Raw genomic sequence first — 14,095 nt, 5'->3', positions numbered from 1 at the left:
ACATTCATTCATTCATTCATTCATTCATACTCTGTGACCTTGCAATGTGCAAACTAATACCGACTGTATCTGTTTATTGCCAATGAGCAGAAAGTCTGCGACACATCATTGATCAACCCGACAGCGAACATTTCACAGAACAGTCTCGTTTTTATATAAAAGTGGGCCTTGGTCCATACAGACAAAACGGTAAAAGAAAAGCATTAAAACAGTTATTACATCGATAAATAGTACAAAAAATAATACATTATTTTTTATTTATCTCTTCGAATACAGCAATGGATTAATTATTGCAAAGAAGAGATTGAACAACAAAACAACAGGGTAAAAACTATTCCTGAGTAAAAAATAATACCATAAGAGCATATAATACCACATTCCCTTATCGTTGTATTTAACAGTTAACAACGCTGTGTTAAGGTCGTGCTGATTGAGGTTATATACGGTTATATAATTCCGTTAATATTCTTTATCAACTAACCACATGAGATGATGTATGTCCGCAGTTCAACATGCTATACTGCAGCGGCAAACAATCTCCGAAAGTTGCTTGCGACAGCCACGTAATGTCTTCGTGCATCTAAAGTCACGAAGTACGTCAATCCTGTCACGATTTCGCTCAAAAACTGCGTAAATATTTTATGTCCATTTTATCAGTTTGGCTCAGTTCTGTTTTCGACTATTTTTTTTAAAGTTAATCACGATTTTGGGATTTTGAAAAGTATAAAAACGAGGTTACTCTAAATCGAATTTATTCTGAAAATCGTCTGCGACGTTTTGTTTAACATTTTACAAAACAAAGACATGAAGCTGTTTCTGGTTGCATTATGTTTTACCTTCATGTTTGTGGCCCAAGTCTACGGTAAGTTTTTCAATAAGTAGTTTTGACATATTTTAAGTTATCGCTGTTACAATTTATATTACAACTGTCAGTAGCAAAGTAAATAATCCCAATGTTTAGTAAATACCTCTTATTAAAAGGTATATACATATTGTAACGCAAACTTATAGATATACAACTAGGCAAACTCTGTGTTTCTACAAGGAAATATTAATTTTATTCTAACAGGACAATGTGCCAACTACGATAACATGGACCTTGTTGTTGCTGTCGACTCTTCGAAGTCAATGGGAAAACCGAATTTTGTGGAAGCCAAAAGATTGGTGGTCCGACTTATAAAGTAAGAAAAGTTTATGTTTTTGTTAATTTTTATTCGAAAATATCTTTAGCAACATTAATGTCTCTCTCTTGTAGTAAACGTTTTTATGTTTATGTAATATATAATACCACGTTTAGGTTATATTTGTACTAATACACCTCACACGAAAATGTTAAGAATGCATAAAATACCATAAACTATATTTCAGACTAACTCAAGTTTATAATATTCTCCGAACAGCTCATTTAACACGTCCCCAACTCGAACCCGGGTCTCCATGTACAAGTTCTCCACATTTATTGACAGAAGAAGAGAACTTTACTTAAACGAAAAGATGGGCAATAAAAGACTACAGAGGAAAGAAGTGTGGGGAATGCCTTATAATGGATACGGTAATTAAGACTGTGTATCCTATATAGACTCTTTTCAAATAGTACACTAAAAGCGCTATTGCTTTCCACGATATATATGGCTACATTATATGAAAAAATACTGTGTGTGTGATATAATATAAGCTACCCTAGTAACAGATATTGAAATAGAATTATTTTTCATAACTTTTGTTTACGATTTAAACAATGGTTTCATTTCGTTTTGATTACCCACTATCAATACAGCCGATTAACAAAATACGTCGAAATATCTAGCCTATATACTCGATACTCGTAAAAACATAATGTTAATATTAGAATAATTACAATTTGCGTACGTGTCTTCTTTATATAGGGCAATACTAATCCCACGCTTACGAGTTATGTCTGGTCCGCTCACGACACAATGTATCTATTTTAGGTAGGGGTGTCTAGGTTGTTAAGGTTTAATCATAGCATTTTGTGAACCACTGGCACAGACGACTGAGAGTAAACATGCGATGATCAAGTATATAGCTTGGCAAAACAACAATAAAAACCAGAATTCACGGTGTATTTTGATTGAATATAGTAGAGTGGGGAAAGATGAAAGACTTAAGCACATTGCCCAATGTTTCCAAATTCAAAGTGCATTTTTTTAGGTGATACAACGAATTAGAACTATCACTCCTTTATTAATTGACAACAATTCAAAAATATATACAGTACTGAGGGGAAGATAGGACACCTTTAGCACATAATATCCAAATATCCTGGTCCTGTTTTAAACAACTAACAACGGTGTATAGAAGTCCCGAGGATACGGTTTTAGAATTCTTTGATTCTTTGTTTACTACCAAATGGAACGAGAAAATAAAAGGAAAAGGTGTCCCATCTCCCCCCCACCCTACTATATCAAAACACACGAGTTTTTAGCTATTCGCGGAGGTGATTTAGTACCATAACGAAAGTCGTTAAATATTTGTTAAAGTTTACCAATTTTCAGGATCCTACGTCGGTAGAGCACTTAGCCACGCGTTTAGAGTCAGCTTCACAGAACGCCTTGGTGACAGACCAGGATCTAGAAATGTACTCCTAGTTATTACTGATGGGAGAAGCTATGATGGTGTTAAAGTTATTTCGAAACGACTGAGAAATTTGAAGGACGTTATGGTAAGTAATGTTTGTTGGGTACTGTGTGTTTTCCTGTATATAGACAGTTCATTTACCAATGGTTTAGAACAATGACATAAGAGAACTGTATTGGCCAAAAAGGCACACAGTACGAGTAAGTGCGGCATATTATACTGAAGTCACTTATATATGTGCATAATAGCCGACTGTATTTTAAAAACCACCGTATACCTACTCCATTTTTTAACCTTTTTCCGAATTTTAGATTTACGCCATTGGTGTTGTACCAGTCAACGAGCGTGGAATTCTCCAAAGAACCCTTACTGACATGACAAATGATATGGATCGGGTTTTTTTAGCACCACCTGGAGACTGGGCAGGCCCGATGTTTGAACGATTGGTGGCTCAGTTTATAAGCGATTTCTGCAACTAATTTTGTCGGCAGGCTAAACTATTCATGGAAGAGATGAAACTATCACCTCAGTTTTAATTTCTATTTCTTCGTGTACATTTGATATCATTTAAATTACAACCGTCATTACAATATAACTTGTAGCGCCCACCTAATTTCTATTTATTCACCATGCAAAGTAAAAATATGAATAAACCATCTTTCAAACATTAATTTCGTACAGTATAAAGCCGCAATATTGTAATTTTACTGGACAATGATAACACAGATATCTTGGGAACGAAACCGTTACTTTAATTTTTTCGGATTTTTATGTTTTTGAATCCGCTTGATTAGCAGAGCACGAAATTCAAAGGGGATTTTTTGCCTCAGCGGTTTGTTTTGAAAGATAATTTTTAAATTTTACTAAAAACGCTAAGATTCTTAATTGTAAAAAATGTAATCGTTTACACGTTTTTTTAACAAAACATTACCAAGTATATATGCTGAAACTGCTTGTAGCCAGCGCACTATATAATATACCCAGTAAATAAAAAGCCTACATTATACAATTCATTTAGCGAGAAAAGTTTGCTTTAGGGTCAAACATGTCTCCAATCCGTCATTCAAAGAGAATACCCCTCGTTAATTTAGACGTGATTGGAATCCGACCTGAGCCAGTTGTTCCTGATGGAGTTTGGATTGAAATACAACCCTGTGCTGCTGGGAATGAAGCTGAGGTTTCTACATTTTTAGTTTATACTGCTTTTTATTCCTATACTTTTTGACATCACCACACTACTCTACTGTGCTCAATTTTTCTAATGTTTAAAAAAAAGGGCGCACAGGTTGTTTGCAATCAATACTGACATATTAAACCGTGATAAGTTAACACAAAAATCGTTGCGAATCTGCCCCAAAAATGTAGTCTCAGACCGCAATCCACATAAATATGATTGTAACAAATATCCTTAGCGCCAAAATAAACTTTTCAGTTTAGTCATCACATTGACTGTAAGACCATGCAAAAACACGCTAGTTTACAGTATTATGTATATATTATATAATATATACAGCCTGCTGCTTGCATTAATCTTAATTTGATATTTTGTTTATTCTAGCACAATGCTTATTTTGAAGAAGAAAGAATAAATGCAACAAACTTGGCCTTAGCTGAACGATTAATAAAGTTTCAGCGTATTACACAGAAGCGTGTTATACGTGCTGCTAACTTGCAAAGGAGAAATATAGATCAAGCACAGTCAGAGAAGGTTGGTGGTTTTCTATTTTTGTCTTTGCTTATGCTGTGATGAACGGTTGAATGTAAATTATTTAAAAAATAACTTACATTCACAGTTAGGTTATTTCAAATTTCCTGTCAAAATGTTACTCAAGAGTAGTGACTTGTTGTTGTGGCATATCACCACATGCACATCTAACGCTTTTGTTTTATCTTTCAGATGGAAGAGGAACGCGAGGTCCTCCACAGAAGCGCCTCTGCTGCAGAAAGATCAACTCCGAAGAAAAATCGATGTTCGTACAATGTTAACCCGATAACAATAGATGGAAGTGGAAAAATAACCTCAAGTGCTCAACTCAGTGCTTCTAATACAAAGGTAAAAATGGCATACCAAGGAACCCTTCGTATCTGTGTTTTGGTTGGAGTTGACTTATTACCCCAACCTCCAAGGAGTTTACACCGTATGTTGTTGCAAATAGCTATGGAGCTTGGGAGTCATTAGTTGTTTCTGCTTTTTTCTGTCTATAAACTAGATAGCTGCTTTCACTAGTTCAAATAGTACAGTTGTTCTTAAACATGTGATGTGTAGTTAAACGTGCCTTCCGTAGGTTTTGCTGATTTCTTTGCTTTAAAAATGCTGATGGAATTATTTTTGAAATATCCATATTTCATGTCAATTATTACCAAATTCGGCAAATATTACGTTGTAATTGTATTGAATTACTGTGTTTGATTATTGGTTGCTGGCTTGCTGTGTTATCAGTTGTTAAGCGACATGCTGTTGTAGTAAAAATAACAGCTCTGCGTAAAATAATGATTCAGTTTTCATCATAAATTTTATTCCAGGTTGGAGCGGAACTTGATTTGAAGTCAGATGAAACTTCCAACCAAAGAAGAATTGCTCGACAAAAACTTGCTGAAAAACTAATTGTCCCTAACACTAGAGGAAGCAAAGAGTTGCAGGATAGGGAAATCCCCCTGCCTGGTGGAGTTTGGGGTGTCGGAGCATCAAGAGACGTAAATTTAAAAAAAAAATTTAAATAGAACAGTGTTCGTAAAATTTATCTTTGTTGTTTTAAAATAGATTTTTTTTCTTTTTTTTCAGCATTAAATATTTACATGTATAATCATTTTTTTATTTTTAACAGAAATCTTCAACACGAATTAACGATTCCCATGTTTCTATTAACGAGCAAAATACTGACATACCAAATGGTAATTCAGCGTTAAATGAAACTGTACAAACGATACCTGCTGTCTTAGCACCACACGATGTCGCACTTGCGTCACTACAAGAATCAATTACAGGTTGTTATAAAATTACAAAAAAGAATTTATTGAGTTTGTTATAAAATTCATAATAAATAACAGAATCTCAAACGCTTTTTACTGCCGTTGTTGCTAATAAAATACTTACAAATAAATAGCCCTCGTGTAGAATTTACCTTTTAAAAAACAGATTTTTTACATGTACAGATCCCACAAGAAAACCTGTTCGAACAGATCTGTTGCAAACTCTGCTTTCAACAAACTGTACGATTGATGAAACAAACCAACCACTAGATAGGGAGCAAGAGCAAATAGAGAACCTACCTGGTCACGCATCATCGCACACACCACACACAGTGCATTTCAAACTAAACAAAGAACAATGGAAAAGGTGGAGCATGTTTTAAAACTATTGTTACTTTGTATTTTCATAGAAATAAATGATTTGTTTGTCACTTAAACTTTCTGTATATACATATTAACACAGTCATTAGCATGTCTGCCTTTAACCCATAGGTTACAGATTCAAGACTGGTCGTTGCTACCAGTGTGGAGTGGTGTCCTGGGGCCTGACACCCAACTGCTCCAAGTTCCAACCTATTAGTCTCCCAGGGATTCTTTATAATGTCGGCCTTAATACTAAGACTTTGGGGTAATAAGCCAACTAAATCTCAGGTCCTAGAATGTATTACGCTGTAGAATAGCACAACAAATGCATTTCCTTAAGCAATACTTAGCTTGTTTTGTTTTTATTTTGTGTATAAATAATTAAACACATGGCTAATAGATTCTATTTAAAATGCAGTTCTACCAAGTTTTTAGCACAGACTTTTTTCTCATATTTTTTCACTATTTCAGTGAAAATATTACCCCCGTGGAAGAAGTGACAACTGGGGTTGTGGTTACCAGGGCAACAAGATCAACTGGGGATTTCCCTCACCCCACAGAGTACCCCGTTCCACGCAGGGAGCTGGCATCGATCGAAAACAAAGGTTTGTTATATTTAATGTAACTTATTGTTGCATTTCTTTTAAAGTTTATTATTTTGCAAAAATGAGGTGTTTGGGCACAATTTCAAGGGAAAGTTAGGTTTCATGAATGAGCTTGTTAGGGGTGCTAAGGGTGACATCCACCAACTTTTGGATTAGGTGTGACATCATGTGTTATGCAACCTTTCACAGAAGCACCTCCGATACTCCGACCAGGAGTTGTAGAAATTAATGCAAAGAAAGCTTCAGAGCGTGCTCGATGGATGTCACGTCGTGTGTTCGCTGATGCAGAACGTGAGAGAGCTCGAGAGATGCTACGCATGAAAGAACATAAACAACGAGTGAATATGTGAGTCATTGTTTATGTCTAAACTTAGGAAGAATATGCCAACTGTATTGTCTTGCAAGACCTCACCCTTACAAAATAGAATGTCTAAACTTTTATTCAAATTTGTTGGTGAGAATGTGTATTTTTTTAATAATACATAGTTCCCAAATGTGTCTTACAGTTTAAATATGTTCCATATCAAATATGAAATTACATTTTTGTTTTGTCAAAAAATATATATATAGTATGGTGGGGTGAGATGTTCTCTTTCTCTTGTTCTAAACCTGATCAGAAAATATGGGATTTTAATGCTAATGATATCCCATCTTACCCCACATTAATATAGTTTTTTTTACTAAAGCTTGAAATCGGAGAAAGAACGACAGCGTAAAGAACTTGAAGAAAAGTCTCGTCATCAAGTAGAGGCTGTTGCCGTGGTAACTGAACAATTGAAGAGAGATGAGATAAAGAAAGAGAGTAAGATGAGGAAGAGGAAAGAGAAGGAGGAAAAGAAGCAACAGAAACAACAAAGGTGAGATTTAATTGAAAGTTTATTCGTTCTACAAATGAATCTAAAATTCCTGTGTTCTTTTGGACTGTTTTATTCATTTAGTGTGAAATTTTCCCTTGGTTTAGTATAGAGTCATGTAAAATGGAAGCTATTTTGGACTTCAAACTTGTTTGCAAAATAATGTAATATTATTTGTGTAAAAGTTGAAATGAAATTTCACCCATGCCCCCTCATGTTACACCTATGATGTCAATTGCCCGATTTTTAACTAATTTCAGACTCGTCCTTACACATGTGCATTTTATTGATCAAACTACTGTTTTCCTAATTAGATTTTCTGCTGCAATTCGTAACCAGCTGAAAGAAAGAGTTGAACAAAACAAAATCGAGCTTCCACCACTTTGCATGTGTGGCTTAACATTCTGGGATACCAACCCGAACACTTGCGCCAACAATTGCATGTTTTATAAGAATGATGGAGGTATGGGCGTATTCTTGTTACAAAACACGTTTTTTTTAGTTTGTGGTTGGTTCGGTTTATCTCCAAACTAGTATATAGTTTGAGTATTTTATGTAATGTTTAGGGCATTTAACATGTTTTTTTTTCATGCAGCGTATGCAAAGGCGCTGCAAGCGGTGTTAGAAGCTGTGGAAAGAAACATCGGCCCCTTCCATAAAGATGCTCTTCAACGGTGCGCTGTCTCACTCCCTCTTGTGACAGATGATTTCGAAGATGCACCACCACTTGAGTCTGCTCGCACGACCGTATCTATTCGGTCGCAATTATCGAATGCTTTTACTTTTGAAAAACTATGAAAAATATATAGATATTGCATACTCAAATGTTAATGTAATCCGATAGCGTGTTTTATAATGGTGCGAAAAATTCACTCAGAAAACAAAAGCCCACCAAACAAAAGCACAATTTGGCGGATGCATTAAACCGGAGTCCAGTCAAGACGCGTAAAAACAGATCGTTTAATAAATAATCACAAAATGCTAGGACATTATTTCATTTGATGCAACCGGCGAGTCAATATAAATATTTGTCTATCCTTTATCGGGATTAGCAAACAATTCTTTTCATAAATTTTAACCAGGTCGAATAAAATATTGTTTTGGAGACAATTTTGTATGTAATGTTTGTAACTGCCCGGAAAACGACAGTCGTTATCACACGGGTTTAACACCTCGTGCCATCTTACGAGTTACCATGTATGTTACTTTGTGGGTGACTTTTATTAGGGGGGGTTAGGTATGGCTGATAACTGGTTACTTTGTGGGTGACTTTTATTAGGGGGGGTTAGGTATGGCTGATAACTTGTACAACCCATTAGTGACCACTGGGTTGGAGCAATTGCTGTTAAGTGTCTTGCTCAAGGACACATACGCCCACAATGGTAGCAGCGGCGAGGCTTGAAGCCATTACTTCTCGGTTTCATGCATGCGCGCTAACCACTTTGCCACGGCGCCGGTGGTTCAGTTGCTGTCACAAACTAGTTGACACAGGTGCAATTATTGTAAGCGAACAGAAGGTAAAGTAGGGTGGGGTTACAGGATTTTTTAAATCTCTTACGGGTACCCATTTGAGGATGGACGAAACAAACGTTAAAGTATCACTGGACAGTATTTTTACAGTTCAATAATGTACGCGGCAAAGGCAGTTAATGTTGTAAAGTAATAATATTCGGTGCTAAACGATAATACATTTTTTCAATGGTTTAAAAGGAGCATATTAATTATAGAGGTTTATTTAGGAGTTTGAATCATTAATCCAGTATCGTAGTTTAATAAAAAATGGGCTGAAATATTTTGCGCAGTTTGGTTTTATCTCATAAAATTGGTTTTAGCTTTGTAAGAAAACCTAAGTTATATATATAAAGTTTACGCCTACGTGGCAAACAGATTAGTAGAGGCTGTTAATTTCAGTAAGTTACCCACCATTTGTACAACACTATTATTATTAAGTCTTTTATTTCTTTATCCCGTATTGCCCCACTTTTTTAGTTAAATGGTTTTTGTTGCCAAACTCTACAGTTTTATTTCATTACTTTCTACCTTATGGGTAATTCAAATATCATATATAGTAGGGTGGGGGATATGGGACGCTTAAGCACATATTGCCCAATATAAAATCAAAATACAATGACGGTTTTTGGGTAACACCAAGAATTAGTAGGCTACATACGTTTATAAATTGACAGCAATTCAAAAATATATTAAAACACACGAGAATTTAGTATTTAACGATTCGCACAACAGATGTAACTTTACCAATTCGAATACGCAAAGGGTGCAATTTAAAATTTTTGTTAATTTTGATTAACAAATGAGTTTTTTTATTAGGAATACACGTAAATAAAATGAAATAATAAAAAAAAAAAAAAAATACAAGTTTAATCGTACTAATTCGTAATATTACCTCTAAAGTCATATAGTAGGGTGGGGAAGATGGGGCAGGGGTCAATATGGCTTTAATTTGAGATAAAAACAACAAAAAATATCAGCTTAACGTTATATACACAGCCGGTTGAATTCGGTAGGTTAACTATCAAGTTGCCGAATACTGTTATTGTAAATATATTTCAACTGGGAGTCGCATCTTAACCCGCATTGTAGTTCTGTAGGTTTTTATATTGTGTAATGATATGTTGTAATGATGTGTTCGTATGGTACTTTACTGTTTTATATTTTCATGATCTTTATGTTTTGCGTGAACCGTTGTGTTTTTAAGAGTTGATCGCATGCACAGCACAGAAATAAAAAAGAATAGAACGCGCATCTCCAACGTCGGCAAAGGAGAGAGCACGATACACTCGCTCTCTTTTGCGGATCGTTCCCGTTTACTATTGTAGTCGATGGATTCGAGGGCGTTTTATGTAGTTTTTCTTCATTTTTTGACTTGATTTAAAGTTATAAGGTAAAACAACTATTTTCTAATATACAAATATTTCTAACAAACAGTTTGCTTGAAGGTTTTTAATTAAAATCATTAAATAATTAAATTTCCTAAAAAGTGGTAAACTGTAAGCGTTAACCTACCAAATAACTAAACTGGCCCAATAAACTTGAATAGCTGGTGTAGTTTTTGAAATAAACAACTAAAACCTCCTAAAACTACCATGCGCCCATCTTTTACAATGGAGACGAAGGGAAATGGGGGAGTTGGTGGTCACGTGAATAGAAAAAAGAATATGTCACGGTTTTGGGCAGTTGCGCGTTCTACTCTTTTTATTTCTGTGATGCACAGTAAGTTTTCACTTCGATGTATATAGTACTGCCGGTTATAGCACACAAAAAGCAAAAGATCTCTAACTATCATGATCGTGTTTTAAAACGTTTGAGCTAGATACAGGCGTGCTAACCACTGCTGTGCCACGACGTTAAACATATTAAATTTGTTGTTCGTCGTGTACAGTGTGATCTTCGTCTGGAAGATTCCTTCACTCGCTGTTTTGATCCCAATAAAGGAAACATAGAGATAGAATAAAGATTATGCACAGGGCGACGACTGCGGCGTTCAATTTCACAGACAGATTAAACAGAAATTGCCAATCCCGCAGTGATGTGTATCCACACTATTCTATAGAAATGTTCAACGGCGTACGTGGCCAAAGACAAACTGCTAAGTACACAGCAGAAAATATATCAAGTCTAACTAAAAGTATACCAAAGAAAAATATGGTTCGCCAACTACTAGAGTCATCAGCCTCTGCAAAAAAACAAAATATATAATAGCTTAAGATAAAACGGTCCATGTTTTCATTGTCTTTTACTGTCTCATTCGGCAAAGAAAAGTAAACAAAAAAGATTTACATCATTATAGTAGGGTTGGGGGAGATGGGACACCTTTTTATTCTATTTTCTCGTCTCATTTGGTAATAAACAAAGAACAATTAAAGAGTTTTAAAACGGTATCTTCGCGACTTCCACAGACCGTTGTTAATTGTTTAAAACACGACCAGGATATTAAGCTATTATGTGCTAAAGGCGTCCAATCTTCCCCCACCCTGCTATATATACCAGTCTCTCACGACTCTAGAGCGTTGGTAACTTTAAAAAAACGTTCAGGAAATTTTGTATATTAAGTGCCAACAATGTCCATTTTACTCCATAGTTCTACACGCCAGAAGAAACGTGCTCGCTTAGTTGACAATTTCTGCGTAATACACTTGGTTAAGCAACGAACTGACTGAACCCAGTCTTTCAGGGAAATGAGCAAATCTTTTAGTTCATTGTAAGCATCCTCTATTAGATTGTTTTTTCCTTTTCAATGCTTTATAAGCTAGTGAGTGCAGAGGTTGATTACTAAACTTGAAAATGAATAGCAAACTTATTCTCTTGCTGGTTCTCATTGCTTGCTCAGAGCTCATCACTGCAGATGTTCCGTGGAACGGGTATGGAAGACGTCGTGTGCGTCGCCGCCGCAGAGCGTGGGATCAAACGTAAGTTAGAAACAATTAGGTTTTTGTAATGTACCTCAGTATCGCACAGTTATTATTAATCACCCTCGCCTAGTATCTAAATTTTCCTATTCGATAAGTTTTGCATAAGCGGTGTCAGTCTTTCTATTTAATATGCGTGCCGAGGTTCCATATGGCAAAGCATTTTGGAGCTTACCTATATATATTACCCTCACGTTATCGTATATTCGTATTGCTGAAAATGCCATCTGATTCAGTTCCTATAGGCAATAACTATATTTATATTACCATACCGTTAAACTAAAGTATTTTGGGATAATGATGTATGAACTAGTTTCATTTATTTTTTAAAAACATGAACTTAAGTATGAATTTTAAATCTTAACCTTTCAGGGAAATTGAAGAAGCGGTTCAAGATATCGGTAAGTGATGACGTAATATAGTCGAATATCGTCATAATCGCCTCCTCATAATGTTTTTTATTTAATCAAATGGGCGAAATCAACGTCAGGCGAGATAAATGATTTGGTGACATTGATTATAGCGCTTGTATTTTTTGGTCCTCTGCGCTTCTACCATAATGTGGTTGTGTCCTTGAGCAAGACACGTAACAGCAATGTCTAAATCGTTAGCCATACAGAAAATAAAACACCTAGAGTCCTATAGAAAGTTGCATATGTGGTAACTCGTAAGCGAACACGTGTTGTTGTAAAATAGACACCCGTTTTGTCCCGCCACGTAAGCTACTTTTATTCGTATGTTAAAAAATGTACCGAAGTTTATTGTAATTAGCAAAGTTGTCTTCTACAGATTCTGCCACGATTGCTGAAATCGACGCTCTTATGCAGGCTTAAATAGACACGACGACCACCAGTTGTTACGTGTTATTGCACGGAAAAAAACACACACAATAAATATATACACAAAAAAATGCATCTGCCTCATTTGTTGTGTTTTACGCGATATCTATAAGCGACTTGAAATAACTCATGTTCATATACGGACTGAGGGTGAATGACTTTATTTTATATGGTCAAGAGATGTATGACTAGCTAAAATTTGAAAGTACGAAAAAAAGAATTCACCAGTAAGAAAAGTGTCCAACAAATAGTTTTTAGCGAGAATTTAGCGAAAACATCTTTCTACATATGACGTCATCAAGTTAAGTGACGTAATTGATATTTTTGACGTCATCTGTTAAAAAAACTTTTAGTTAGGAATAATAAACTAACCAAGAATTAACTTTGCAATAGATTCCTTAGAAATATTTGTCCCAAATCCCAAATTACACATAAATGCAGGGTTTCTAAAGACATCATTCAGAATTTGATGACATCATTAAAATTCAAAATTTAGTTTTGTATCATTTTTTCCAAAAAAACAAGGTCTATTTTTTTAGCTGGCACACACACCTGTGTCGCTAGTTAGCTAATTTAAGGACATATGAACTACTGCCATTTTTTTTCTTATGTACAAATCTCATAGTTTTCTTATGTACATAAAACTAAGAAAATTTTGTCGAATAATACTGTAGGCCTAAAAGTATAAATATATAGTAAGGGTGGGGGAAGATGGGATATTCTCGTCCCATTTGGTGGTAAACAAAAAAATCAAATAATTATAAATGTGTATTCTCACGACTCCCATAGATCTTTGTTAATTGTTTAAAACACGACCAGAATATTTGAATAGTATATGCCAAAGATTTCCCGTCTTCCCCACCCTACTATAGTAGGGTGGGCATGCGAAGTAGGTCTGGAACCTTGCCTTGGAACGTTTTTAAGCCGGTAGGTATTTATTAGAGCTCGTATTGTGTTTGTTCTGACCTACTGCGCATGCGCAATAGCGCCCGGTACAAATATATTAGTCGGAACGAATATATCACGACAGCGGCAATCGTGGTTTGAAAGGCGAGAATTGTGGTGCGCGGCAACTACAGTTAGAAGCGCTCAAGAAATCGTGGGTTTAAAAGGTAGAAAAGTAATTAATTTTGAATCCAGTTAAACTTTGTTACTTTAATAACGAAGCTCATAAGAATACTGCTAAAACCAAATACGTTTATTGTGATAAATTGTCCAGCCTGGCATAATGGTTAGCGCGCCTGCCTGTAACGTAGAGGTAATGGGTTCAAGGCTCGACGTTGCTACTATTGTGGGCGTATGTGTGCTTGGGCAAGACACAGTTTGCGTGTGCGAACGAATAAACTAGTTTCATAGCTTCATAAAACAACCTTGAATATTTCGTACAGTTTGATTTTGTCTTGAAAACTAGTTCTAGTTTTGTAAAAAAACGCTAAGTT

The 14,095-nt window shown here is 35.5% G+C and overlaps 2 protein-coding genes and 1 long non-coding RNA gene across 4 annotated transcripts; all 3 read left to right on the top strand.

The window, feature by feature from the left end:
- Positions 1–155: 155 nt before the first annotated feature.
- On the top strand, positions 156–3,268 carry LOC149742444 (matrilin-4-like). Its single transcript, XM_089894035.1, has 5 exons — positions 156–862; positions 1,070–1,181; positions 1,401–1,552; positions 2,517–2,683; positions 2,910–3,268. Exons 1-5 carry the CDS (start codon positions 805–807, stop codon positions 3,075–3,077), a joined length of 657 nt encoding a protein of 218 aa, XP_089750161.1. The 5' UTR covers positions 156–804; the 3' UTR covers positions 3,078–3,268.
- A 140-nt stretch (positions 3,269–3,408) lies between these two features.
- LOC149742443 (uncharacterized) lies at positions 3,409–8,498 on the top strand. Of its 2 annotated transcripts, none has more exons than XM_089894012.1 (11): positions 3,409–3,775; positions 4,157–4,306; positions 4,496–4,651; positions 5,122–5,292; positions 5,424–5,583; positions 5,752–5,935; positions 6,403–6,536; positions 6,726–6,882; positions 7,223–7,393; positions 7,705–7,853; positions 7,986–8,498. In XM_089894012.1, exons 1-11 carry the CDS (start codon positions 3,644–3,646, stop codon positions 8,186–8,188), a joined length of 1,767 nt encoding a protein of 588 aa, XP_089750138.1. In that variant the 5' UTR covers positions 3,409–3,643; the 3' UTR covers positions 8,189–8,498. The 2 variants fall into 2 exon arrangements, with proteins under 2 accessions (XP_089750138.1, XP_089750137.1); XM_089894011.1 differs by having other exon boundaries at positions 6,693–6,882.
- A 3,144-nt stretch (positions 8,499–11,642) lies between these two features.
- On the top strand, positions 11,643–12,742 carry LOC149742442 (uncharacterized). Its single transcript, XR_016387371.1, has 3 exons — positions 11,643–11,817; positions 12,190–12,218; positions 12,607–12,742. It is a non-coding gene; the product is annotated as an uncharacterized LOC149742442 (long non-coding RNA).
- The last annotated feature ends 1,353 nt before the right edge of the window (positions 12,743–14,095 follow it).

This window comes from Ciona robusta, chromosome 1 (genome assembly GCF_009617815.1).
Source record: "Ciona robusta chromosome 1, ASM961781v2".
Lineage (NCBI taxonomy): Eukaryota > Metazoa > Chordata > Ascidiacea > Phlebobranchia > Cionidae > Ciona > Ciona robusta.
The sequence above is the reverse complement of the archived record's forward strand: the minus strand, read 5'-3'. Positions and strand labels throughout refer to the sequence as shown.

What these genes read in the sequence shown, in the direction of transcription:
- LOC149742444 (XM_089894035.1), top strand. Translation starts at nt 805, where the DNA reads ATGAAGCTGTTTCTGGTTGCATTATGTTTTACCTTCATGTTTGTGGCC. An exon ending in AATGCCTTATAATGGATACG is followed by an intron (nt 1,553 to 2,516) that starts GTAATTAAGACT and finishes ACCAATTTTCAG; the next exon opens with GATCCTACGTCGGTAGAGCA. An exon ending in GAAATTTGAAGGACGTTATG is followed by an intron (nt 2,684 to 2,909) that starts GTAAGTAATGTT and finishes TCCGAATTTTAG; the next exon opens with ATTTACGCCATTGGTGTTGT.
- LOC149742443 (XM_089894011.1), top strand. Translation starts at nt 3,644, where the DNA reads ATGTCTCCAATCCGTCATTCAAAGAGAATACCCCTCGTTAATTTAGAC. An exon ending in TCAGTGCTTCTAATACAAAG is followed by an intron (nt 4,652 to 5,121) that starts GTAAAAATGGCA and finishes ATTTTATTCCAG; the next exon opens with GTTGGAGCGGAACTTGATTT. An exon ending in GTTTTATAAGAATGATGGAG is followed by an intron (nt 7,854 to 7,985) that starts GTATGGGCGTAT and finishes TTTTTCATGCAG; the next exon opens with CGTATGCAAAGGCGCTGCAA.